The sequence below is a fragment of the Ricinus communis genome, chromosome 2, assembly GCF_019578655.1.
Source record: "Ricinus communis isolate WT05 ecotype wild-type chromosome 2, ASM1957865v1, whole genome shotgun sequence".
Taxonomy (NCBI): domain Eukaryota; kingdom Viridiplantae; phylum Streptophyta; class Magnoliopsida; order Malpighiales; family Euphorbiaceae; genus Ricinus; species Ricinus communis.
This window is the reverse complement of record NC_063257.1, coordinates 9,480,210-9,505,799: the sequence shown is the minus strand read 5'-3', so window position 1 is coordinate 9,505,799 and position 25,590 is coordinate 9,480,210. Positions and strand designations below refer to the sequence as shown.

Genomic DNA, 25,590 nt, shown 5'->3' with positions numbered 1-25,590 from the left:
GAGAAAGACAGGTCATGGTATTCTCATGTTATTTATAAAACTTTTATCTATTTATTTTTATTAAAATTAATATATTTTACAAATAGTCAAAAGTATTTCAAACTTCAAATTTCTGAGATTTTAATTAAAAATATAATAAAGTTTTCCATGAAATGTCCAGGGATAAATTAATATCTCTAATATTGATTCTTTTCTTATATTGAAATTATAGTTATGTTAGCATATCATGGTCAATAATTTAATTAAAGATGAAAATTAAAATCAATGTTAAAATAGATTGCTGATGTTAAAAAAATTAAGCGCTAAATTTGAAAATAAATATATATTATAAAATTTATTTAGTAAGGTCAATGAAATATGTATATCTATAAAGTTTTAAGTTTGAATCTTTTTCAAAATAAAAAACAATAAGAAGGTAAAATCTTAACGATTTCATTCCGAATTAAATATTTTACGTGCTCAGAGTCCGTTTAATTTTTAGAATTGTAGATATAATAATTGTAAATAATACTATATTTAGTACATATGATAGATGTTAGGTTTAATAATTTCAAAGGCTTAACTTATCTACTAGATTAGTCTTATCTAAACCAAGTCTTCCATTCCATACATTTAGTAAGTAATTTCCAATAGAATTACTAATTTTTATTTTATTATTTAAAATACCTCTATAAAATCAACTTTCTTCTTTTTTTAGTTTTTTAATTAAATAGTTAAATTAATTTATTTTCTTTACCAAACTTTAAATGAAATCTTTTACCACTAAAGTGGCTATAGTGGTTTAGTTTTGAAATTTATTTTCTTACACATATATATCATCAGTTTTATTAAAAGTAAGTAATTATTCTTTTCTATCTTTATCTGCATAATAAACTCAAATTATGATTCTTTATAAGTTTTAATCGAAAATATCACTAAAATTTACTCAGTAGAACAAGCAATAATAATTAATATAAAAAATAATATTACAAAGCTAATTAATATCTGAGAATAAAAATGGTGCTCAAGTAAAAAATTCATATAAAATAAGAAATAAATTAGAGAAATATAATTTTATATATAAAGTGAATGGTGTTTAAGTAATATAATTTCATATAATTATTTACCAAATATAAACATTATATAAATAGAATTATTATAGAGTTTGATTTCTTTAACTTTGTTTAATAAAAACTGTTTCGTCTCCTGAACTTTTGTGAACCACTGTATAACCGTATATATTATGGTTCTTCATCTTCATCTTCTTCTTCTTCTTCTTGTTCTAAGTAAAGTAAGGTGTACTAAAAACACAGCAATGCCAATATTGTCAGGGAGGGAAGGGGAAGACAGGGTATATTAAATGGCCTGAAAGTCCTGAGGACAGGTTTAATTGTTAGTGGACAGGGGGTGCTAGTTGCACAAGATTTATAACTTGAAAATGTCCTTGAGGCTCGGGCAAAACAATAGGCATTTTCTGTCCAGAGACAGCAGCTCAATCATACAGCACAGCTCAGAATATGTCCTTTGGGAGGCTTGTACACCGGAACTTGTCTGAGTGGAAGCCTTGGAAGGAGTGAGAGAAGGAAGCAGGGGAGGGACTCTTCTTTCTCTCTCTGTCTCTCTCTTCCAAGTTGTTTCTTGGTGCTTAGCTGTTGCTGAAGGTGACTTTACAGGCCGACTCGCCGTATATGGCCTGGCCCCTAGGCTATTCCTGTAGTCTCCTGATCCTCTCCTCCTTATTGCTTTGAGCAATTATTGCATCACTGTTTTACCCTCTTCCTAGAGATTTATTTAACCGTTGGAGGTGATCTCCCATTATGAGCTTTTGAGGGTGCCTGATATGCTTCTTCCATGGCCATGCATATTATCCATGTTTGTAAACATTAGGATTTTTCTTTTCTTAAAAATAAATTAAATTAAGATTTTTTTTTTGTGTATTCTTTATCCACCTTTTCCTCTTAGTATCAAAATTAATTCTTGATAAAAAATAATAAATGTAGTGTCGTATATCATAAATAAGTTTATATGAATTTTTACAAAAGATAATTATGGGGGTAGAATTTAAAATTGATTAGATTGTTTTTAAATAAATTAATAAAAAATTTATATGGTTATTTGCATAACTATTTTTTTTTTGAAAATATAAATTTTCAAATAATAATAAAAGAAAAATTGAAAATGTTAACCAAAATTTATTTCCAAATCCATTAAGCCAAAAAAAAAAAAAAAGCACATTCTACCATATACCAATCTATTCCTCTTCCAATTTTCAATCTCCAATTTTCATATATGCACATAAAATTACTTAACAATGGCATAAAAAGAAAGGAAGAAACAATACAAGCATTACCTAAACAAAACTAACAGCAAAATTCAAGGCCATAAATCAACCTGGTGAACCTAATAATTATAATGCCAAGTCATAAATTTACATGTGCATATTTCATCAAGCTGAAGGCACATGATAATATTTTCCTTTACACATGCACCTGTAAACAATAGGGCAAGACTCTCCAACTGAGGAGCATTTGAAGCTCACCATCACCCTCTTGCATGGAAAGCAAGGTCCACAGGCATGAGAGCAGTCCGGCAAGCTCGAACCGGTCGGATATAGTTCCGTTCCTACTTCTTCTTCTCTTGCTCCCTCCTATAAAAGAAGAAACCATAACTTAAACAGTTTATCATCACATCAATTCAATTTAATTGCTGGAAACTATAAGTAAAGTACCAACCTTGCTATACATATGACCTCCATTGCCATTTGGTGCAACTTCCTTGCCAAAACTGACAGAAATATCTGGTTAAAGAATTGAAAAAAAAGAAGAAGAAAGAAATTAAATATATGTCTCCATTCACTGAAATAAAGATTGAAGTATATATTATATTAATCAATATTACATGAACATAACATTGCTGAATTGGTATGTAAGCAGTGCTTACAATGATGAGGTGGGAGGGCTTGACCAACAATGAGTGCCATGAAAATAAGCAGAAGCAGTAGAGATTTGTGGGCTCCAAACATGATCTTCATGTTCCTATTCTTTTATATTTATATGGCTGCTGGCTAGCAAGTTTTGAGAAACCTCTGAAGGAAAATACCATAAAACAAAAGGGAGGATACAAGTAAAAAAGAAAGAGGGAGAAGTGTTTTGAAAGATATGAGGAAGAATATAGCTATTTGATATATAAATAGCATAAAGATAAAAGTCCAAAAAAAAAGAAGAGTTGATGGGAGATTGCACAAAATGGTGCTTAATTAATGTTAGAATGAAAAACATTCATTTTTGTCATGGGTCATCCTTCTTTTAACATATGCATTAATATAATGATATTTTGTTTGAGATTTTAGTCCATTAACCATTTCAACTTATTCTCTTAATCAAATTTAATCTTAAATAATAGCATATTAAAATAATTAAAATAATAATTACGGCGGATGCAATTCGTAGATTGGTAGTCAATATTAACAATAACAAATGTGTGAGTCATTTTTTAAATTGCATTTTTCGTCCTAAGTTAATACTTACGGATATATTAAGTATGTCGAAAAAACAGAATTAATTCTTTTTATTTCATTTTTTTATAAATTGTTTCTTTTAAATCTGATTTTAAAAAATAAAAATAAAAAATATATCTAATCTTTTATAAAAATAAATTTAAAATTATTAAAAAAATGAAATAAAAAAATAAGGTGAGGACAGATGATATGAATATAAAAGAAGGTACACCTGAAGCACTTCACATGATCCACGGGTATCCTTTGAAGGGTTTTCACATGAATGGGTGAGTCCAATAAATTAAAACTAAAAATACAAGAAAATCTTTAAACACAATTACAAAAGAACATATTATATGAACAATTGCGAATTTCAAAACTTTTTAATTCTATTTAATGCTACGTTTCAACATTACAAGCAGATTGCTCACTCACCCTGCTGCTGCCTACTCACTCATATATATATGGACTGTTATTGCCGCAGACTATACGGCAAATAATCAAATATTTATTATATATATTAATATTAAAAAAATCGATTATTATCCAATATCTTGAAAATAAATTACGTGTTTCAGGTGTACTGTATTTAAAATATTATAGTTTAAGTAGAAAGAAAGGGATACATATTTATGATGTCATAATTATTTTATGAGTAAAGTTTTTTCAATAATAGAGAAGTAGTGAAGAAAGTGACATAAATTTATAATTTTGTAATTATAATTTTCATTTTAAATAGATTTTTTTTTTTCAGTTAATTTGAACAGTCTGAAATTATAGTCTGATTTTCTTTTTTAAGCACTAGTTTAGTAAAGAATTATTAATAATACTATTCATTAATTAATATAAATATACACATGTGATCGATTTTCATACTTCATATAGGATTTTTAAAATAATTTAATAAAAGCATTTTGGAGAAATAATAATAATAATTAATGATATTGACTAAAAATAACTGTATTATTTAGTTTTCAAATAGATTAGAAGTGATAATTAGAGTTATCGAAATTGTAATTTTTATAAAAAATTTAATAAGAATATTTTTAGTGATAAAAATTTAAATAGAAAACCTATATTTTTATTTTACATATAAATTAAAATAGATTATCTTTTTAGAAAGGAAATACTTCATAATTATTACGTATCTAATAGTAGAGCACTATAAACACTGATATTTCTTTTTATATTATTACAATTAAGTCCCATGATTATTCTAACCTAAAATTGCTTCTTACTGTTAAGTGCTACATTCACTAAATCTACTCATCCGTTTGGATTTCTAACAATTTCAAACGATAAACAAATTGGGCACTAATCTCGTCCACCTCAAACGAATGCAGTTTTTCTTTATTGCTCCTTGTTTACCTTCTTTTTGTAAACATTATAAAATTGTTTTCTTAATTTTATTTTGCTTGTCTTAATTATAAGATATACCATGTATCTTACCATTTCTAATATAATATATTCACGGAACTATAAAAAAATTTAGATTTTATTTGGTCAGTATCTCGACCCTTTCACATACAATAGATTGTTAAGCGTGCGAGAGTCTGATTATCTCAAATAATTATTATGGATGCAATAAATGTAAAATGCGCAATCGTTTGACTTTTGATTTAGATGATTATACAAATAATAAGAAACCTAGATTAATTGAAATCTTAGTTTAAGTTTCACCAAATCAACAAATGAAGCTAAATAATGGATTAAAAATTAAGTTAATAATGAGCTAATGATGTAAAATTGACCTGTGAGCATGAAGTTATGAGCTATGAACATGTAATTAATGAGTTGAGAATGCAAAAATGAGCTTAAAGAATACAGCGAAAAGTTAAATCACTTTAGGCTAAGAGCGATGATATAAAATATAAGTTAAGGAATTTAATAGTAATACATTATACACAGAAATAGTAACCGGAAAGCTTCAGAAATTGATTGCATAAAGTAATTGAGTTAGATATGAAATTGAATGCGGAGAAACACTTGAACGATTTTACCATCCTGAAAATTAATGACTTAAGAATTGCTTGTCTAAACTAAGAATTGTTATTCTAATCTAAGAACAGCTTTCTAATCTAAGGATAAAAAGATAAAGATAATGTTTATAGACTCAAGATATGTTTTGTCTAATTGGTTGGGTGAGATTTGCTCACCGAGTGTCCTTACCTATTTATAGACTTTCATAGGTTAAAAATGCTCTAGCATATTCTTCGTCATTGGTTTGATCATCAATTAACTTCCTACTTTTAAAGCATGTACTGCTGATTTTTACTTTGCACATATGTTGATAAGTAGTTAACTTCCTTGCTTACTTCCTTACTCTTTTATATGCTCCAGTCTGTACCATTTTCTCCTTAACTGACGCTTGAATTTTTTCATTTTTACTTCTCAAGAACATACTTCAAGCTTACAGAAGATTTTTAACTACTTTTTACTTTTTTACTTCTTTATTTTTCACATGTCAATAATCCTTAAAAATTATTAAACCAACTCTTTACAGTGCCTGATGATTTATACATTAGTCAGAAATTCACGGGCTTCAAAATTTTTATAAACTTTAAATGAGCTTTCTCTGTAAAATTAGTCAAATCTAACGGGATTGAGTCCGTACTAAATTTAAACACAAACATATTTAAATCTTAGAAAAGACAGTTTTTGAAGTATTAATGTCTTCTATAAGACCACTCGGATCACGCTTCGGGTGTGTCTCTTTTATTAGTATTGAAGTTGATATTACAGTGATAGAATTAACTTTTATGTCAAAGCTATTTATGTCTTTACAAATCTTATGTGATGAAAAAGAATCGAGACAATCACGTCCAAAAGTTGCTACTACTATACGCTCTCTTTCCCCTTTCAATTATTAAAGGCAAAAACATTATAGAAAAGGAGTTTCAGAAAAATATTAAAATAAAACAACACCCTCTCAAGGACGAGAAAAACTGCAGGTGGACAGGGTTGGGGATAGAAATGGAACAGGAGTGATTCACCAAGGAAATAGAAAGAAGAGTTACAGTGTTTTAATGGAACATCGAAATCGTACAACTTCAATAAATGTGTTGGATAACCATAAATAAATATCATGGGACTGTTTCCACATTATTATTCTAATTGCTAATTGAGATTAATTGTAAGGAAAAAAATTACTGAAAACTTCCTGAGGTTTAATTTTAAATACATTCCGGTCATGTCTTATGTTAAAATTGACATTTTAGTCCATAAAATTTGCTTGATGACTCTAAATTTGTGATCATGTATTTTAAAATTACAAACTTTTTATAACACTTTAGTACTTAAATATTTTGAATTCATAAAGTCCTTTAGGAACTATTATTGTATATAGTCTTGTATTTATGGTCATGTTTTATTGTTTTGAAATATTAATACTAAGGATGGAAGTGCTTTTGAAGCTAAACCTTAAGAGGGTTTTATTAATTTACCCACAAAGTTATCATTACAAGAGTAAATCTTACTTAAATTAACATAATTATTATGCTATGTAAATTATAAATAGCCAAAAAGAAATTTTAAAATTACTGGTTTTTTAAGAATGTTTTAAATTTGAGATTTAATAATTGAAAGAAATAAAAAAATATATTAAAAGCTTTAAATTTAGAGAGGAGACAGAGGAGTAACAGTGGAATAGAAGGAAAGGATTTTTCTATTCATGATGTGACGTGTCCAATTGAAGAATGCCTGCCATAAACGTGAACACCACAAAACCAGATATTGGTAATTATTATTATTATTTTTTAATTAACATGTGGGTTTCATAATATAAATTATTAGTTTATGGATTTAAAAAAAAAAAAAAGGTTAACTATATTAACTCTCTAAGCTACTGGTTTATCTCTCTATAGAATCAAAATAAGCCAATTAACCCCTTAATAAAAATACATGTCAAATAAGGATTAAGAAAATTATATAATTATTAACCCTTAATCTTTAGCTTGTTTTAATCCTCCATTCCAACCGAACATACCTAAAGAGTTAAGTCTTACTGTAGGAGTTATGGTTTCTTTTCCTCATTTATTTCTTCAAGTTGTTTTGCCTTAACTCCATGTCTCTCTGCATTTGTTGTGTCCTTCTCTTGTTTCCCCATTATTCATCTGCTGCATATGTTTACTTCCCTGCTTAGAAAGGAACTGCCAAGCTGATGTAATGTTGGTGGGTATAGCCAAAAGACCATATTCCCCATATATCATTCATTATAGGTCTAAAGTTTTAATGTGAATTTGCTATTTTGGCAAATCTCGGTATTGGTCAAAATTGATATAAGTAAATAATGATGTGTATAATTTTAAACATTTTTAGTTGAGTCCTAATGTCATATTATAACATCATCTAATCTACTTTAGTTAAGCTAACTCTATCATATTCATTCGCTTTGTTCTATCTGTCTATCTTTTTACTAAAAAAAAAAAAAAAACGCTAGTTAACATAGTATCTATTCTCTCACAACTGTTTTTCTCTTCTTTTTCGACTTTTTGGTTATAATAGCTCTATACCGACTCCTCCGGCGAAGCATTAGTTACTTTTTTTAATGAAAAGAGATACATTTTGCATTAAGCATAATGTAAGGTTTCCTATTATGCATTAATGACAAGGTAAAACCCACACTGAAGATTTTTTCATTACTTTTTTCAGGAGGATCAAAATTGCAACTTATTTCAATAGATTAATCTAGAGAGCTAGTTAGGAATAAAAGAGTTTTTGAGATGTTTCTAGAGTGAGATTGATACAAAGAAAGAGGTGCTTTTAATGAAAGAGACTGACTTGAAACTAATACAGATAAAAATAATAAAATAAGATGATGGAATTTGATGATCATGTTGTCAAGAAGAAATAAACAACAAAAAAATTGAAAAAAAAAGAGAGTATTGCTAGCCGAAAAAAAATTACACGCAAAAAATTAGAACTTGAAAAAGAAAAGAATATTCAAAGAATATAAATTTTATGTTTGTATTTATAGTCTTACTATTAAGAAAAAAATGCAATATACCTTAATATTGAGCTAAATTTGACATATTGACTGTAACACCCTTAGTTATAATAATAATTATATATATATATATAAAAAAAAAAAAAAAAAACTTTTTTTTCTCCCCTCCCTCCTCCTTTTCCTTCCTCCCTTCCTTCTCCCTCCCCGCCGACTGTCTTCTTCCCATGCCGCCACGTGCCGCCACGCCGCCGCCGCCTTCCTCCCTTCCCGCCTCAGCAGCTCTCCTTCCCTTTCCTCCTTTCCGCCGACGCAGAAGGTAGGGAGTTGTCTTCGCCGTTCGGCCTCTTGCCGGCTTGTTTTCGGCGATCCGGGCGCCGAATCGGACTCCCACCCCGAAAACCCTTGAAGCAACCCTCCTCCGTCGGAAATCCTTGCCGGCCTTGAAAGGTGTCGCGTGAGCAGCGACTTTCCGGCCCCGATCCGGCCGCCTTCCCACTTTCCGGCCAAAACTCTTGTCCTTCCCGGACTCTCCGCGAACTTGAGCTTCGTAGGCGCTTCCGGATTTGAATTCCGACATTGGCGGGACCGGCTTCCGGACCCCAGTGTTTTCTGGACGCTGAAATATTTTAATTTTCAACTCGGTATAATTTTATTAGACTCGAAAAATTTTGTTATAATATTAGAAAGTTATTGAGGCTATTAATTGCTTGTGTTGGGTAGTTTAAAAATAAATCAAATTGAATTGTTTGGATTGTGGTGTTTTGGAGTCGGGAAAATATTAATGCAGTTCTTGTGGCCCGGCTCCTGTTATTAAATTCCAGCATGTCTGATATGTTTTTGGCAGGTCCTGGACCCGTTTTACGGGGGTAAATATCCGTAATTTAGGGGAGGTTCTGTCAAATTTTCAGTAATCCTCGAGTCCAATTTAATTCTAGGCAGTCGACCTTAGGGTCTAAGTTTAGGAAAAATTTTCGAATGTCTATTAATTGTATGTCTTTTGTTATTAGATAATTCAGCCTTCCCGCCAGCTCCACCCGAGGCGTAGGAGCGGACTGTGGAACGCATCAAATCTGTGAGTTAAAGTCATTTAATCTTTGCGCTATTGCTAGTCTGATTTTAATATGCTATTTAGAATTTGTGCTTAATATGATTATTAGTATCGCAAGGTAAATGATTTCACTTGATTATTAATATTTGAAATAATATAAATATTATTATTAGTATGTTATAATAAGATAAGCGTTATTATTTTTTCCCTCGCAAATTGCACGTTGTTTTACCTTAAATCTTTAATCTTTATTTCGATATGTGTTGGTTGAGTTCATCAGATAATGATATTTATTATATGTGATGATTGCGAATTGGGAAATGTGGCTTGTAGAACATGCCGCTCGATGGGTTACATCTAATGATCATGGACATGTAATAAGATATTTATGGGTTTGCCCTGGTCGAGCATGGCTCTCTGGGCTGATTTGTGTAAATTCACGGAGGTAAGGTCCCTGGTCGAGCATTGCTCTCGGGGCGGCTTATTTGGATATTTAAGTGACCGGTGGAGGTAAGGTCCCTGGTCGAGCATTGCTCTGGGGGCGCCCGATCTTATTGGATTAAGAGAGCCGAATGGCTACTAGATTTCTTATTTGGATATTTAAGTGACCGGTGGAGGTAAGGTCCCTGGTCGAGCATTGCTCTCGGGGGCAGTCTTATTGGATTAAGAGAGCCAAAGTGGTCGTTAGAATTTGGGGTTAGGGTTCTACTTAGCCACACGTCCCGTGAAAGTAAAAATGTCTTTATTTATTTACACTCTCCTTTTATCATTTTATTATTATGGTGTATGATTTTATATTATGACTGCAATTATATTCAGAAATTGGTATATTGTTTTGAATAATTAATATATCATGTGAAGGTTGCAAAAGCCCTTAGATTATTTAATTTTGACTCACTCTCGAGACTGACAGTCTCAGTTGTAATTTTTTTCAGGTGACAGTTAAAGACTTTCGCCTTCGCACATTCGACAGTCCGACTTCTTCTTTTTCGGACTTTTGTAATTATCTTGTACTTGTATACTTGTCATTTTTACTCTAGAGTATCCGCAGTAGGAAATTTTAAAATTTGTATAACTATTCTGACTCTTGTTGGTAGTTTGATGATGTATTATGCAAGACAATTATGACTATTTTATATTTGGTTAATTGTATATTTGGATTTGCGGGTTGGTAAGGCTTACTACGGGTTTCGGTGGCCTTAAGCCTACCCATTCCCTAGTGCCGGTCACGGGCCCCCAGAGTGGGTCGTGACATTGACATTATCACAACCAATGTACATTGTTACTAAAAATAACTTTGTTTTATTTTTTTTTTATTGTGCAAAGGTTGGTTTCAACCCAAAATAGGTATTCTAGCAATTTATTGTGCAAAGGTAAACGGATAAAGTACAACAGAGTTAGTTAGCTTAACTAAGATGGGATTATAATGTGGCGAGACCTAATTGAATATGTTTAAAATTATATACCGCATCATCCATCTAGATCAATTTTGACCAACATTGATATTTGGTAAAAAATAATTCTCAATTAGTAAATTCATAGCTAAATTAATAATATTAATCTTTTTAACTATAATAATAAAATATCGTAAAACTTTGAGTTTTTATGAGTATTAGGCCCTTATTATAATATTATTGTAAACTTAATTACAAAATTTAATTAATCAATGGGAACTCTAACTCTAATTATCACCTCTTTTAGATTTATCAATAAGAATGAAATAATTCTATATATTACCACAAAAAACTAGGAATTTAGGAAAATCAATCTTCTATCATTATTATATTTATGTTTGATAATATGAATTTAGAGCTTTATAGCTCAAAACGTCAATGTTTGATTGTCAAATCGATTTCATCGGATCAATGATTTCTTAAACCGTAATTAAACAATCAAATAACGGAATTAGAAGTTATTAACCTCTAGTCTATTTTTGGTTAAATATATATACCTTTTGTTGTTATTTATTTTTATTTTATCAATGTTTCACATTTTTTTTAACTTTTTAAAATACTTGAAAATATTGTAAATTTTGATTAAATTATTTATTTAAATTTTAATATTGAAAAAATTAATATTTCATATCATTAGTATTTATATATAATATTATTAAAAATCAAGATATATATTATTTAATTTATATCAAAATTATACCAGACATATATATTTTTCTCTAATATATATTCAACATATACTTTCTTTCACCTTGTAGCTATTTATCTTATTTTCCATATATAATATTCTCAACACATTTATAAATTTTTAAATAAAAAAATACCTTATTTATTTATTTATTCATCACTAATATTACAAATCAAACAATATACTGAATATATACACCTTTTTTTCAAAATATACTACATATACCTTTTCATCTGAAAATTTCAAATAGGAAATTTTTTATAATAAAATTCTGTTTCTGGATATTTTCATTGTTAATAATTTTTATGGATAGTTTTATATTTATTTTATATTTTTGTTGCATTTATGAAAAGAAGACCCTTAATTAAATTATCTTTTAGTACCATTAAATGAGTCCATAATAAAAGAAGAAGCTAAAATATAGGGCTGAACACAAAAAAAAAATGAATTAAAAATGTTTAATTAATAAAATTGTGTTTAGAGACTCAGTCAGTAGAACAAAACATAAAAGTTGAGGGGCCAACTAATATATTTTAATAATAAATTAATATTATTTGATGATTAAAAATTTATAAAAATATTAAAATGTTATTAAGTTAAAATATTTGATAACTATAATAAATAATAATAATAATAATAATAATTATTATTATTATTATTATTATTATTATTATGACTTGTATTTAAGGCAAACCATGTAGTTTGATGTCAACAGATTATTACATGGAAAAGAAATTATTCTCTACAAATCTGAAATTAGTTTTAATTTGATAACTGATTATAAAAATATATAGATACTCTAAAAAAGCCTTCTAATATTTTTGGGACACCAATCAACAATATAATTGGTCTTATTTGCTCATGTTGTAGTTTTCAATTAATAATTAAAAAAATTTATCGAAACTTATATAAATTACTAAATAATAAATTATTAATCATCCAATATAAAACATAACTAATTCTTAGAAACTTTATTAATTGATAGAATTAATTTATTAAGTGTAAGAGAGCCGAGTTTTATAGATTTGATCAATCTGAAGCCTATAAGCTTAAGCTATTGGGTCACAGGTTCAATGGGCATTTGTCTTCAGATAAAAGAAGCCCTGTCTAAGCAATTGGGCTCATAAATATTTTGAAGTTTGATTTCATATTAGCTTCCTTGCGATGCATCTCTTTGCCTGCAAATCCTCACTTTCACAACCCAAGCAATTCGCTACAGAAAATAGTGAGACAGCAGCAACTGAAAAAACCAAGTGAAAAATGGAATGATTCTTCTCTTGTTTCTTGCCTATCCACAACACAGAACGAGGTAAGCCTCAGCCTCTGCCTCAGCCTCTGCTTCTTCTTTTTCTTTCCCACTTAATTATTTCTTTTTTTTTTTTTAAGAAGAAGAATATAAGAAACAAAAGATTCTTGCTTTCAGTTTGTATTCCATTTTATAGATAATATGAGCTTATATTTGCTCAGAAGGAGAGCTTTAACCTTTTTCACTATTTCTAACCCTTCTCAGAAATTTTGCACAAAGATCACGTCTTTATCTTCCGTAATCAAAACCCAACAAAACCCTTGTGCCCGAATCCCTCGTTTTGATGACCCTTTTAGGGTTTCACAATTGGGCGCTTCATTTTCCACAAGCTCCTCTAAGTTCCCCGAGTATGAGATGCCTTCAGTTACTTGGGGTGTGGTTCAAGGGAAGAGAGAAAAATTGGTTAATCGTGTTATAATATGTGATTATCTTAATAATTTAGGGATAATTCCTGATGAATTGGAAAACCTTGAGCTTCCATCAACCGTGGAGGTGATGAAAGAGCGTGTCGAGTTCTTGCAGAAGTTGGGATTAACTATTGATGATTTTAATGAGTACCCTTTAATGCTAGGATGTAGTGTGCGAAAAAATATTATACCTGTCTTGGGTTACTTGGAGAAGATTGGTATTGCTAGGTCTAAACTTGGAGAGTTTATTAAGAATTATCCGCAGGTGTTGCATGCCAGTGTTGTTGTTGAGCTTATGCCAGTTATTAAGTTTCTTCGCGGGCTAGATGTGGAAAAACAGGATATAGGATATGTTCTCCAAAAGTATCCTGAGCTTCTCGGGTTTAAGCTTGAAGGGACTATGAGTACTTCCGTGGCTTATCTTGTTAGCATTGGTGTTAATCCTAGAGATATTGGGCCAATGGTGACTCAGTTTCCATATATTCTAGGGATGAGAGTAGGCACTATGATTAAGCCACTTGTTGATTATTTGATTTCTTTCGGTTTGCCTAAGAAAATAGTAGCTAGAATGTTGGAGAAGCGGGCATATATACTTGGATATGATCTTGAAGAGACTGTTAAGCCAAATGTAGATTGTTTAATTAGTTTTGGAATTAGGAAGGAAGCACTTCCTTCAGTTATAGCACAGTATCCGCAAATTCTCGGGTTGCCTTTGAAAGCTAAGCTATCTTCGCAGCAGTATTTCTTCAACTTGAAGATTAAGATTGATCCTGAAGGGTTTGCAGAAGTGATAGAAAAGATGCCACAGATTGTTAGCCTTAATCAGAATGTGATTAAGAAACCTGTTGAGTTCCTTTTGGGGCGAGGAATCCCATCTGAAGATGTGGCAAAGATGGTTGTAAAATGTCCGCAGTTAGTTGCATTGAGAGTTCCACTCATGAAGAACAGCTTTTATTTCTATAAAAGTGAAATGGGAAGGCCACTGAAAGAGCTTGTAGATTTCCCTGAGTACTTTACTTATAGCCTGGAATCTAGAATCAAGCCGAGGTACCAGATGCTGCAAAGCAAGGGAATTAGGTGTTCATTGAATTGGTTCCTCAACTGTAGTGACCAGAGATTTGAGGAGAGATTGCAAGGTGATTATATTGAATCAGAGAGTCCAGGTCCATCCTTCTTTAAGGGTGGGAAGTTGCAACTGCCGGGATATGAGGCTGTGTCCGATGAGGAAGACGAGAGTGATGATGATGAAGTACTATATAGGCGTACTGTTTCTCTTTGATAATTTGTTAATCACATCAATGAAAGATGCTCATTAAACCTCACTAACGCTGGTGGCAAATATATGATCACTATGATATTTGTTCTTGCTGCCTGTTATGTTGGAATTTTTGACAGATGGTTTCTTTTTTCTAATGTTAATAACCACTTCTCTAGGTAATCAAGTGTCATTCCAAACTATGTTAGGAACTTGCTATTTTGCACTGAAGCTTAACTAATATATTTATGTGTTCACCTTCAGAAAACTTCAACAGCAAAATTAATTATGGAGATAGAAGCTTTTGTTTCTCTAATCAATTGATTTTTTTTAATATTAGTATTTTAACCATCTAATATTAGTATTTCTCATTATTTACAAAAGAATATAGGCAATCCAATTAGAGGCTTGGGAAAACGAAAAGAGAATCCTCCAATTTTTCAGTGAACAACTTCAGAATTTCCAAAATCAATGGACTTGCTTTGTTGAAAATTTGTGTAGCCATAATTGCTGGAAGCATTATTATACAGTGAAAGTTTTGCTCTACCTGACTTATTTTGTCAATTATGTTGTGTTCAACCCTAAATAGTTGATCGGTTAAATGACAACTTGAATAAGTGTCAGTTCAATGTAATTTTTGAATTTTCATATAGAAATAATAATAATTGAAAGTTGTTGCTAAATTTAGTATTTGAGTTAGAATAGAAAATCAATAATAAAATTTAGATTAAAGTTAAACTTTAAATTGGTATAATTCCAATTAGTTTGCTCCAATATTTTATTATCTTTACTGAGTATATATTTTTTAATTTATATTAAATTAAACTAACTAACTATTTAATTTGAGTTGTCAAAAAGCTTAATGACTTGTTTTTAGGATTAACAGTCCGTGATTATTATTAAAGCATGTAGTCATGTAATTGTTGCCTTAGTTATTAGCTAATTTAATTAAATATTTGATAACTTTATTGTTAATTGATTCTTGTTTACATTATTAGTCAGATGTGTATTGACGCATCAATTACGGAGTATCTATTTCTCTTTTAGTAAAGACAATTGCCACATCATTTGGATTTAACGGCAGTTTAACTGTCTGTTAAGGGAGAAGCATAGATTACATTGATCGCTCAATGGTATATTTACACTTAAAAAATAATTTAAGGACTCCATATATTAAGAGTAAAAATACACATTTTTTCATAAATATTTACTATTAAATTTCCATTAATCGACCAGGCAATATTCTTTTTATTATTACTGATGAAAAATACAATACCTATTTTCCTTCTCTCATCTCTATAACTAAAGAACTCTCATTTTCTTGGTAAATAGATCTTTACACTATCAAGAATGATCAAACATTCACTGCTACCAGAAGAACTCTCTCTTATTTCTCTCACTTTCCCAGAAAATGGAATTTTACACAGTTAAGAACAATCTAACATTCACTTTTACAATCACTTCTCTTCCCTCAAGTTTTCTTGGTTGCAGCCACCACTCTCTTCGCTCTGAGTTTTGTCTCTCTACACAACAATAAAAGAAATAAATCAGTACTGCTCAGAGGATATAACAAATGTGGGGACACGAAAAGTAATTTAGTTAATGTCATACTTAACTATGCTCCAAGTGAATTAATAAGACATAAGTGTCAAGAAATGGTAACAGTATTTTGAAAAGTCTGAGAGTGAATTCTAGTTAGCCAATTGCCGTGCTCCAAGTGACATGAATTCAACCAAAAATGAATTTCTATTCTAAGACAGAAGTGATAACATAGCCTAGCATTGTTAATTCGATCAGTAACTCGAAAGTACACATTCTATAAACAAAAATGAAACTCGCACTTCCTTGGCCATAAATGGCACCGCTGGAGAGGACATGTAATGGTGCCATTTAGTAATAGAAGACAGTTAATCTTAAGAAAAAATAAAAATAAAATCAGAGGTATTAAACTCTAAATTTGAGTTCTCATTCAATTTTTGAAATTCTGCAAAAGATGGGTCTGGTTTTGATGTTATGATAAAATTTGGGTTCAATGGAGAAGATGGATTGTTGATTAGCAATTAATTTTAGTTTAATTTTCTTGGGTAAAGAAGAAGAAGAGAAGAAAGAGAAAAATAAGTAAAAAAGAAGAAGATGCGTTGATATGGCATTTTTTAAGGTGGGTTTTAGTTATACAAAAAAAGTCCAAAAATTAGGATATTAGTTTTAGATAATAATGTTTCGTATAATGTTTGTTTTTAAGCGTTTTTTATTTAATAAAGAGTAAAAAAAAAAGTTGAGTTCAATGTTGTCTTTATTTTGCTTTATCCAATATTTGTATTAATTTTTGTTCCTTTTTTTAGAAACTGAAAGAAGAATTATTTTTAAAAAAAAATTAAAAAATAATAAATAACAATTAATAAAATCTATAATATATTAATTACAATATGGATAAAGAGTGAATATGACTATCTAACTACTTTATATTTAAAAAATAGAAAATGTGTTGCAATTTTATTCTATTGAATAATTCTTTATAATAAAGAATTTAACTTATATAAAGAATTTTTTAGAGATACTCTTAAATAGTAAAGTAGGGGGTGCAAATAACAATAATTAATTAATTTTATGCATAAATGCACCCAAAAATTAGTTGAGAGATAAATGTGTCTCTCGCAAAAAATACACTTTCTCCCTAAAAAGTATTAGTATTGGGTATTTTTTTTCGGTCTAGAATTATTTTTAAGAAAATTAAATATTTAAAAGATATAAAAAAATAATATTAAAATTATATTTATCTAAAAAAATTAAAAAAGTTAATAGTAAAAATATAATCGATCAATTTAGTTAATCATTAATTCTATAAATTACAAATGAAATCTATCGATTAATCAAATATTTTAAAATTGAAAATCAAAACCAAATTAATTTATTCAGTTAACTAAGTTCTTTCAATTCAATTCATTTTCTTAGTTCGTCTCCAAAAAAGCATGACAAAATAAAGACATAAAAAAGATGGTCACTAAAAGAAACAAAACTAACAGGCAGACAAGAATAAGACTGTTTAAAGAGCCGGAGAAGAACAATGATTCATCATTGAAATTCATATTTATTGTATAAATTAGTTTCCCCCAATATTTTAATGTTATTTTCAAACTTTTATCATCACTCCGGCCGATTCCAATTTTATTCGTTTATATGACTTGAAAATTACAATTCCATATATATTTTATAAATTAATAATTGCTCTCATGCAAGACTCCCAGTCAATGGATGATGACTCATATGATGACTCATATGATGACGTCTTCTGATCACATGCAACTGTCGGCCACTCTTCTGTATAATTGTGTTTCACATGCAACTGTCGGCCACTCTTTCGTATTATTGTGTGTGTCTTTATTATGAATAATTATCCACTCAGTAAGTGGAGTGTATTATGGGTGATAGTGGTAGGCGGTGCAATGCAACTGTTGCCTCACCATTTGCTGCTTTGTTTCTCTTATTCATGACTTACATGTCGGTCCATTAATATATATATATATATATTATTTTCTAAAGCTTTACCAATTTGAATATTAAAGAAGAGCTAAGAATAAAGGATATCTTTGAATTATATTTATTTATTTGAGATTAATTTTATTTTCATTCTAAATGAAAGTGGATTTAGGTTCGGAGCTAGAGCTCGTATATAGTAAGCAAAAGTAGACATTATCATGAAAAACACCCTATTTTTAGAAATTTTAATTTCTTTTTTTATTGTTTCTACTTTTTGAAATATACTTTTGGAGAAAGCATGATTTACTTTGATCCTGTCGAAGTCAGATTTCAAAAGGCAGCAAAAGGAAAAAAAAAAAAAAAAAAAACAAAAAGAAGAAGAAAACCAAATGCAAGTGAGAAAGCAATACTACATGGGCCTATTTCTCTTACATGCTTTGGCAGGAAAGTGCTTGCCTTTTTAATCAAGGTACATGAGTGTCAAATTTTTAGGGCATCTCTTTGGTCTAAAATGGTCTGAGTCCTGAGTTCATAATAAGTACAGTAGTGCTGCTCTATATGCAGTTTTCCCCTTTTATCAAATCCCACCCTACTTAATTGAAGAACTAATCCCAAAGCTTCAAGCAGTTGGGATCTTAACCAAGAATACAGTCCATTTCCATCTTTTCAGCATGGTGGTGGTCATCAAAGAAAATAGCTATCCCACTATTTCATCATCTCAGCTTAGGCAGTAATAATTCTTAGGATATCATTGTATCAAAAACTATAAATAAAGTTGGAAATCTAGTAAGATGGTTTTTTTTTTTTTTTTTCTTTTTCTGAAGGATCTAGTAAGATGGTTTTTAATTGTACACCAAAGTACCAAAAATGTTTTGAGGTATCTAAGATTTAATAATGAACATAACACATTCATCCTATGTTCCACAAGTGGCCAATCCTATATATTGAATGTCATCCTATAAATAGAGAGCTGAGTTGACTGCATAAAAATGATTTCATTTCTAAGCATGGACATATTTGGATACAATTCTATTATATTTTGCTACTTTTTTGCTCACCGAAACTCTGCGATCTCAAACACCCTTGCAGTTCCATCAATTGAAGCCGAAACAAGGAAATCCAGATTAGCAGACAAGGAGACAGACTGAATGGCAGCGGCGTGGCCACTGAAAGTTCTTACGCAGTCGCCGGAGAGACTATCCCATATTCTTACTTTCCCATCTAAACATCCCGTAGCTACGTATTTAGATGCACCAAGCCATGTCAAGCATGTAACTCCATCCTGCCAATAAGATTAAAAAAAGTTCATCTTCCAAAAGAAGCACAATAAAACATAAATTGATAAAACCTGCAGACTGGAGAGTGGAGACTGCAGATCTTATATCAAAGTATGAAGTGCTAACTTTACATGGCGTTTATGCACAATCATATTCTTTAGTCTTGTGCTTGGGAAAGATCAGTTAGTTATACTGAAGCCCTCATTTCAGGATTTGGCCCATAGTTTCCTAGAAGTTGCAGTATTAAACCTCAGATATTTATTAATCCATTCCATGATGCAACATTTATATCATGACATGCAAAATGAAACTGCATCAGCTGGCAATCATCTGAGAACAGAGCAACATGTCCAAATTCTATTTCAACCACAGAAAATCCAAAACAATTAGTAATCGAATGGATTCCCAAACAAGATTTTTAAAAACTTCGCCTCCTTTTAGCAGGTAGGTAATTAATTCGACAAAAAATTCAGAGTTAATTTGATACTGGAAAGAAAATTCCAGACACCTGATGATCACATGTGCAGCGAGACAATGAGTGCTGCAGATCCCAGATGATAAGCTTATTATCCATGCTTCCAGTTGCAGCCCATGGGAAGCTGCCACAAATAAGAAAATAAAATAGTAAAGCCAGGCCACACAAACCAAAAGTTAAGTTGACCACAAGAATTACAAGGTAATTTTCACTTATACAGGTTATCAACAGGATAACTTAATCACAGGAATTTCCAGTAGCACTTAGTAGTTGTCACAACTTGTTGAGGAACAAATGATTCTTCTAGTGGACCAACTTCTTTTGCTTCATTCTTTCATGTTAACATACATATGCACACAAAAGGAGAGAGATATTTTGACAATACCTTGGTGCAAATTCAATGCACTCGATTGAATCTGAGTGAGAAACCAGAGAATTAACGACCTGTGGATAGAACCAAGCAAGTTTATTAATGTATTGGCAATTATCAAAAGTGACAAGTATTTCACCAGTATGATTTAAGCAAGCAATAGAAACAGATCACATGCCAATAATAAAATCTGAACATTACAAGGGACTGAGACAAAAATTAAATAGCGACTCATCCAAATGTTCCAGCCAAGAAAGAAAGATTAAATCTAATGCTCAGACATATACAAGAATCATGCTGTCTCAAAAGTACATAGCCCCTAAGCAACAATGTAGGAAACGGAAAAATCCGCACATCTGAGAATGGCCAACAACTAAACTGCACCTTTGTATGTCGGGATTGAACCTGGCACTAGCTCTAGCGCACCATGCCAGCTAGACTCTAACCAGTTCAGATAAAATATATGAGGGACCCCAAGGGCACAAAAGAGCCATCAATTCAACCACCACGCATAACTCGTAAATGGCTGATTTTAAAAAAAAAAAATTGTATTTTATCATATTACTTTAATACTTACCCACTATAAGTTCGGAAACAATCAAGGGGTTTGAGACGGAAATAAATGACCCAGAAACACCTTAAAAAGCACATAAGAGCACCTTGAGTAGAAGCTAAGTAAACTTGAGGCAATGACCAAGGTAAAATCATGGATCCAAAAAAAAAGGCCCATACCATTATTTAAATCAATGGATACAGTACTCAGAGAAGACATATATTGATCATATAGAAAGAGACAACAACAATAAGTAAAACAAACCAAAAGAAGATTAAGTGCAGGACGAAAACAAACCCTCCCGGTCTCTATATTCACAATGTGGACAGAACTGTCCTGGGAACCAGTAATGGCACATTTAGAGTCTGAACTCAGTGCCAAGCATGTCAGTCCTTCAGCATGATATGGATGACCTAACCAGCAGAAACACTACAGTTATAAATGTCAAATAAAACCCCAAATTCCAAGCTCTATCTATTGTTTGAGAACCTGTTCAATAAAAATTTAACAGAACTGTTCAGAAAGGAGAAATCAACAAGTAAACAAACATTTGAAAAGAAGAAACAAATGATGAAACCATATTTAGATTAACAGGTTCATGTTAACCCGACATTCATACTTAACAACGGTATAATATCCAGAAGTATAGATGCGAGGGAGAACTTTGAATGGGCGGAAAAGTACAACTTAATATTGCAATACAGATAAAAGAAGACTTTTTAACAGTTCATAAAATTGTCCCAAATTCTATAAATAGTATAAATATCTTCCTAAGAGGGACAATTTCACTAGTTGGTGCAAGAAACCATCCAAAAACTAAAGCCCTTTTCCATGAGAATTAGGATTATGTTGAGTGGCTATGATTCCCTTTCTTCAGTACCCAAAGTTATTTTGGTAATTAAAACATTTATGTATGCAATTATTTATTGGAATAAATGTATTGTCGACGTTCAGATCATACTACAGAAATCAACAACAATAATAATATACTAGTAACCACCAATTCTGCCTAGTGATAAAGGTAAACCTATGGCTTAAGTCCCACCAAATGTAAAATTCCCGAGTTTGGCTCTTAGAAACTCATCTATACTTAATGAACCTCACTGAAACAAATTTTGATGTCTATGATTTCAACAAAACCACCAAGCGCCACTATGATCAGATCTACAATAAAACAGATTTAGGAGATCTAGTGAATAAATGTAAGAGAAGAATATCCTCTTAAATAAACAATGGTATATTTACATAGGAAAAAGTAAAAACTTACAATTAATTATCCAAGTTGCAATATTGTGAACAAATTCAAACATGTTCAAAAATAATAAATACCTCTAACAACACGAACATTTGCTTCATTCTTTGGATCCCATATCCTCAAGGTTGCATCATCAGAACCAGTGCATATAGTTTTGCCTTGAGCAAGCAGCAGAAAGTAGATTAAGAAAAGAGGAACAGGCCAAATTTAAACCAGAAGGAAAGCTGGAAAATCTAACAACAAAAACAAAATATATGTAGCAAAAAGCAAAAGAAAGGAGTTTCATACCATCAGGGGTAAAATCACCACAAGTCACACTACCACCATGTCCAGAGAACATTTTGAGAATAACACCCATATCAGCATTCCACAACCAGGCATTACAGTCCTCAGAACCAGCCAACACGAGATGCCCTCTCGGATGCCATTTGACCCACTGAGATGTCATGTAAATGATGCCCAATTAATATCTTATAATATATGACAGAAGTGAGTTGTGCCGCTAAGTTCAGTTCATAAGTTCACCTCGATTCCCCCTCCAGCATTCAATTCATGTTTCAGATTTCCTGATGAAGCATCCCAAATTCGAACAACTCCATCCAATCCACTAGATGCAAGCAACTTTCCATCAGTACTAAAGGCTACACTAGATACGGAATCCTTGTGACCTATGAAAAAGCTTCCGAAAGTTAAGTTGCATAAAAAGAGAAGGACAAAGTGAGGCAGAAAGTAGGTTTGGCTTCATTGGAAGGCATTGAAACAAGTAATCATGACAGATTAATAATAGATAAACCTTTAAGCTCGCAAACCCAATCTCCTTGACCAATCTTCCAAAGAAAACCGCTATCATCCCCACCCCCAGTGGCCACTAACTGAGGATCTGTTGGATTACAGACAGCTGTATAAAGTTCACCTGAGTAGAGAAGGGAAGAAAAGATAATAAATATCACATACAGTAAAATATATAAATGAGTGATAGTTGAAGCTATAAACAATACACCATTTCTTTGGTGGAATTACGAAAATAAAAAACCAAAATAAGCAGCAACACACGAAAAACCAATAACCCTCTGTATACTCCCCAACCTCAATATACAAAAAGAAAAAGAAAAAAATGATATCTTGACTCTTGCAAAAAGTAAAATACAACAAACTTTAGAATTTGGAAAAGAGAGCAAATTATAAAATAAGGGTAAATTGGACTTCCCAAATACGAGAATTGAGTAAAAAGAATTCAATTGAATTGAATTCTTGCAATTTTTTACACTTTCCAAACGAGGTGAGTTAAAAAGGAATTGTTTTTTAAACAAAAACTTACCTGTATGACCAGTGAATATGTGCACAGAGCCATCTGAAAAAAAGAAACTAGTAAGTATAAAAGAAAACGAACAAGAAAAATTGTTTGAGGAAAAAAAGAAAGAAAAAATTTGAAAAGAAGCAAATTGCATTATACCCTCATTATCACTACCATCGCCATCATCATCATCATCTTCATCGTCAGCATCAGGAAGATCTGTATCAAATAAAAAAATGATAAACAGAAATGGATACATAGAGAAGAGAGGGAGAGAGAGAGCGGGAGAGTGCGAACCTTCTTCGTCGACGGTAACTTCGTCGACTATATCAGAGTCGTCGAGGAAAACCTCGCCTTGATCGTCGTCGTCGTCGTCGTGAGCTGGATTTGGAGTGTTCATTATTATTCTTGTTCTGTTGCAGTTAGAAACTGGCGTGGTGTCTGTACAAAACGGCCTCCTTTAAGACTGCCAATAGAGGTTTATCCAGGGTTTCTTACATATTTATACTGCACGACCTCGTAATTGAATCTTCTTTTAATTACCAAATAATAAATAAATAAAACTTTAGTTTCATCAAATTTTCAACTTTACGTATTATTTGTGTTAATAATTCAGTTATATCTTATGTAGTCCCCTAACAGAATCAGTTATAGTATTTTTAATTATTATCTTAGTATTATATTAATTAATAGATTAATTTTTTTATTATAATTTAACTTTTAATTCTAAAAAATATTATATTTAATTATATTTTCTTGCAGTATTTATTCATCCTCAATATGATATATCATATTAGTATAATTTTGATAATAAAATTTAAAATTAATAATTAAGATTTCATTATCTAAAAAATAATCATTTATTATATGAAATTTAAATTAATTTTTTTATTATAAATTATAAATCAAATTATAAACTAATGTCACTGCCCCTAATTCTTCGTATACTCCCACACCTTATCTTCAAAATAAGTTAATTTTAGATGGTTTTTTAATGGAATTGTAGTTGCATTAACCCTTGGGAATTAATTGAAGAAAATCATGCAATCATTGAGCTAAGTATCAAATCTCTAATGCGAAATATATTATAATGTTTAAACACAAAAAAAAAAATGAAAAGAAATTTCACTAAAACACATTAGATTTATTAATACCGTTAATTAAATATTTATAATTTATTCATTTAATATTAAGCGGTCACGATTACACCACTATTGTAATTCTTACTAACTTAACTTTTGTAAAAAATTAACTGTATTATTTTTATAGAGTTCAAAAAAAATGAAAGAGGGGGAAAATAGTTTTATAATTTGATTTTTTTTTCTTTAGTTATAGTCGAATTTTGACGAATTTTGAATAATCTCGCAATATTATAGTACTCTATATTTCACTAAAACACATTAGATTTATTAATACCGTTAATTAAATATTTATAATTTATTCATTTAATGTTAAGCGGTCGCGATTACACCACTATTGTAATTCTTACTAACTTAACTTTTGTCAAAAATTAACTATATTATTTTTATAGAGTTCAAAAAAAATGAAAGAGCGGGAAAATAGTTTTATAATTTGATTTTTTTTTTCTTTAGTTATAGTCGAATTTTGACGAATTTTGAATAATCTGGCAATATTATAGTATTATATATTTCACTAAAACACATTAGATTTATTAATACCGTTAATTAAATATTTATAATTTATTCATTTAATGTTAAGCGGTCGCGATTACACCACTATTGTAATTCTTACTAACTTAATTTTTGTCAAAAATTAACTATATTATTTTTATAGAGTTAAAAAAAAATAAAAGAGAGAGAAAATAGTTTTATAATTTGATTATTTTTCTTTAGTTATAGTCGAATCTTGAATGATATAGCAATATTATAGTACTCTATATTTCATCATTTATCCGACAAGACTGATTTTAGAGCAATCCAACTTCATTTGAAATTCAATTTTAAGATTATTAACATTGTTAGAGTAGTAAACTATCACCAAAAAAATTACGAAACTCTTCTACAGGGTCAATTTTTACACTTTTCCAAAAAATAATAGAAACATTTGGGATTTTCTAACTTTGAGATGTTAAAACATTTGGAAAGGTCCGAAGAAGTCATAATTTGATTTTTTTTCTTTAGTTATAGTCGAATTTTGACGAATTTTGAATAATCCGGCAATATTATAGTATTATATATTTCACTAAAACACATTAGATTTATTAATACCGTTAATTAAATATTTATAATTTATTCATTTAATGTTAAGCGGTCGCGATTACACCACTATTGTAATTCTTACTAACTTAATT

General features: G+C 30.4%; 3 protein-coding genes and 1 long non-coding RNA gene across 4 annotated transcripts; 2 read left to right on the top strand and 2 right to left on the bottom strand.

Annotated features, from left to right (window-relative positions):
* Positions 1–2,280: 2,280 nt before the first annotated feature.
* LOC8261813 (protein EPIDERMAL PATTERNING FACTOR 2) lies at positions 2,281–3,159 on the bottom strand. Its single transcript, XM_015728418.3, has 3 exons — positions 2,920–3,159; positions 2,712–2,776; positions 2,281–2,626 (listed from the first exon to the last, which is right to left on the bottom strand). The coding sequence occupies exons 1-3, from the start codon at positions 3,008–3,010 to the stop codon at positions 2,426–2,428; spliced, it is 357 nt and encodes a 118-aa protein (XP_015583904.1). The 5' UTR covers positions 3,011–3,159; the 3' UTR covers positions 2,281–2,425.
* Positions 3,160–9,432: 6,273 nt separating this feature from the next.
* Positions 9,433–10,620, top strand: LOC125369200. The gene is made up of 2 exons (XR_007214835.1): positions 9,433–9,492; positions 10,404–10,620. It is a non-coding gene; the product is annotated as an uncharacterized LOC125369200 (long non-coding RNA).
* Positions 10,621–12,758: 2,138 nt separating this feature from the next.
* Positions 12,759–14,761, top strand: LOC8261814 (transcription termination factor MTERF4, chloroplastic). Its single transcript, XM_048371356.1, has one exon. It carries the CDS (start codon positions 13,058–13,060, stop codon positions 14,600–14,602), a length of 1,545 nt encoding a protein of 514 aa, XP_048227313.1. The 5' UTR covers positions 12,759–13,057; the 3' UTR covers positions 14,603–14,761.
* Positions 14,762–18,914: 4,153 nt separating this feature from the next.
* LOC8261815 (angio-associated migratory cell protein) lies at positions 18,915–23,772 on the bottom strand. The gene is made up of 11 exons (XM_048371195.1): positions 23,577–23,772; positions 23,439–23,498; positions 23,304–23,336; positions 22,779–22,898; positions 22,511–22,653; positions 22,274–22,421; positions 22,060–22,143; positions 21,028–21,143; positions 20,193–20,251; positions 19,841–19,931; positions 18,915–19,337 (listed from the first exon to the last, which is right to left on the bottom strand). Exons 1-11 carry the CDS (start codon positions 23,677–23,679, stop codon positions 19,110–19,112), a joined length of 1,185 nt encoding a protein of 394 aa, XP_048227152.1. The 5' UTR covers positions 23,680–23,772; the 3' UTR covers positions 18,915–19,109.
* Between the last annotated feature and the right edge of the window lie 1,818 nt (positions 23,773–25,590).

Coding starts and splice junctions, on each gene's coding strand:
- LOC8261813 (XM_015728418.3), bottom strand. CDS start 3,010: ATGAAGATCATGTTTGGAGCCCACAAATCTCTACTGCTTCTGCTTATT. Junction 2,777..2,919: donor AGCCCTCCCACCTCATCATT/GTAAGCACTGCT, acceptor TTCTTTAACCAG/ATATTTCTGTCAGTTTTGGC. Junction 2,627..2,711: donor GAGGTCATATGTATAGCAAG/GTTGGTACTTTA, acceptor CTTCTTTTATAG/GAGGGAGCAAGAGAAGAAGA.
- LOC8261814 (XM_048371356.1), top strand. CDS start 13,058: ATGAGCTTATATTTGCTCAGAAGGAGAGCTTTAACCTTTTTCACTATT.
- LOC8261815 (XM_048371195.1), bottom strand. CDS start 23,679: ATGAACACTCCAAATCCAGCTCACGACGACGACGACGACGATCAAGGC. Junction 22,422..22,510: donor ATGCTGGAGGGGGAATCGAG/GTGAACTTATGA, acceptor ATGACATCTCAG/TGGGTCAAATGGCATCCGAG. Junction 19,932..20,192: donor TGCATTGAATTTGCACCAAG/GTATTGTCAAAA, acceptor TATTTGTGGCAG/CTTCCCATGGGCTGCAACTG.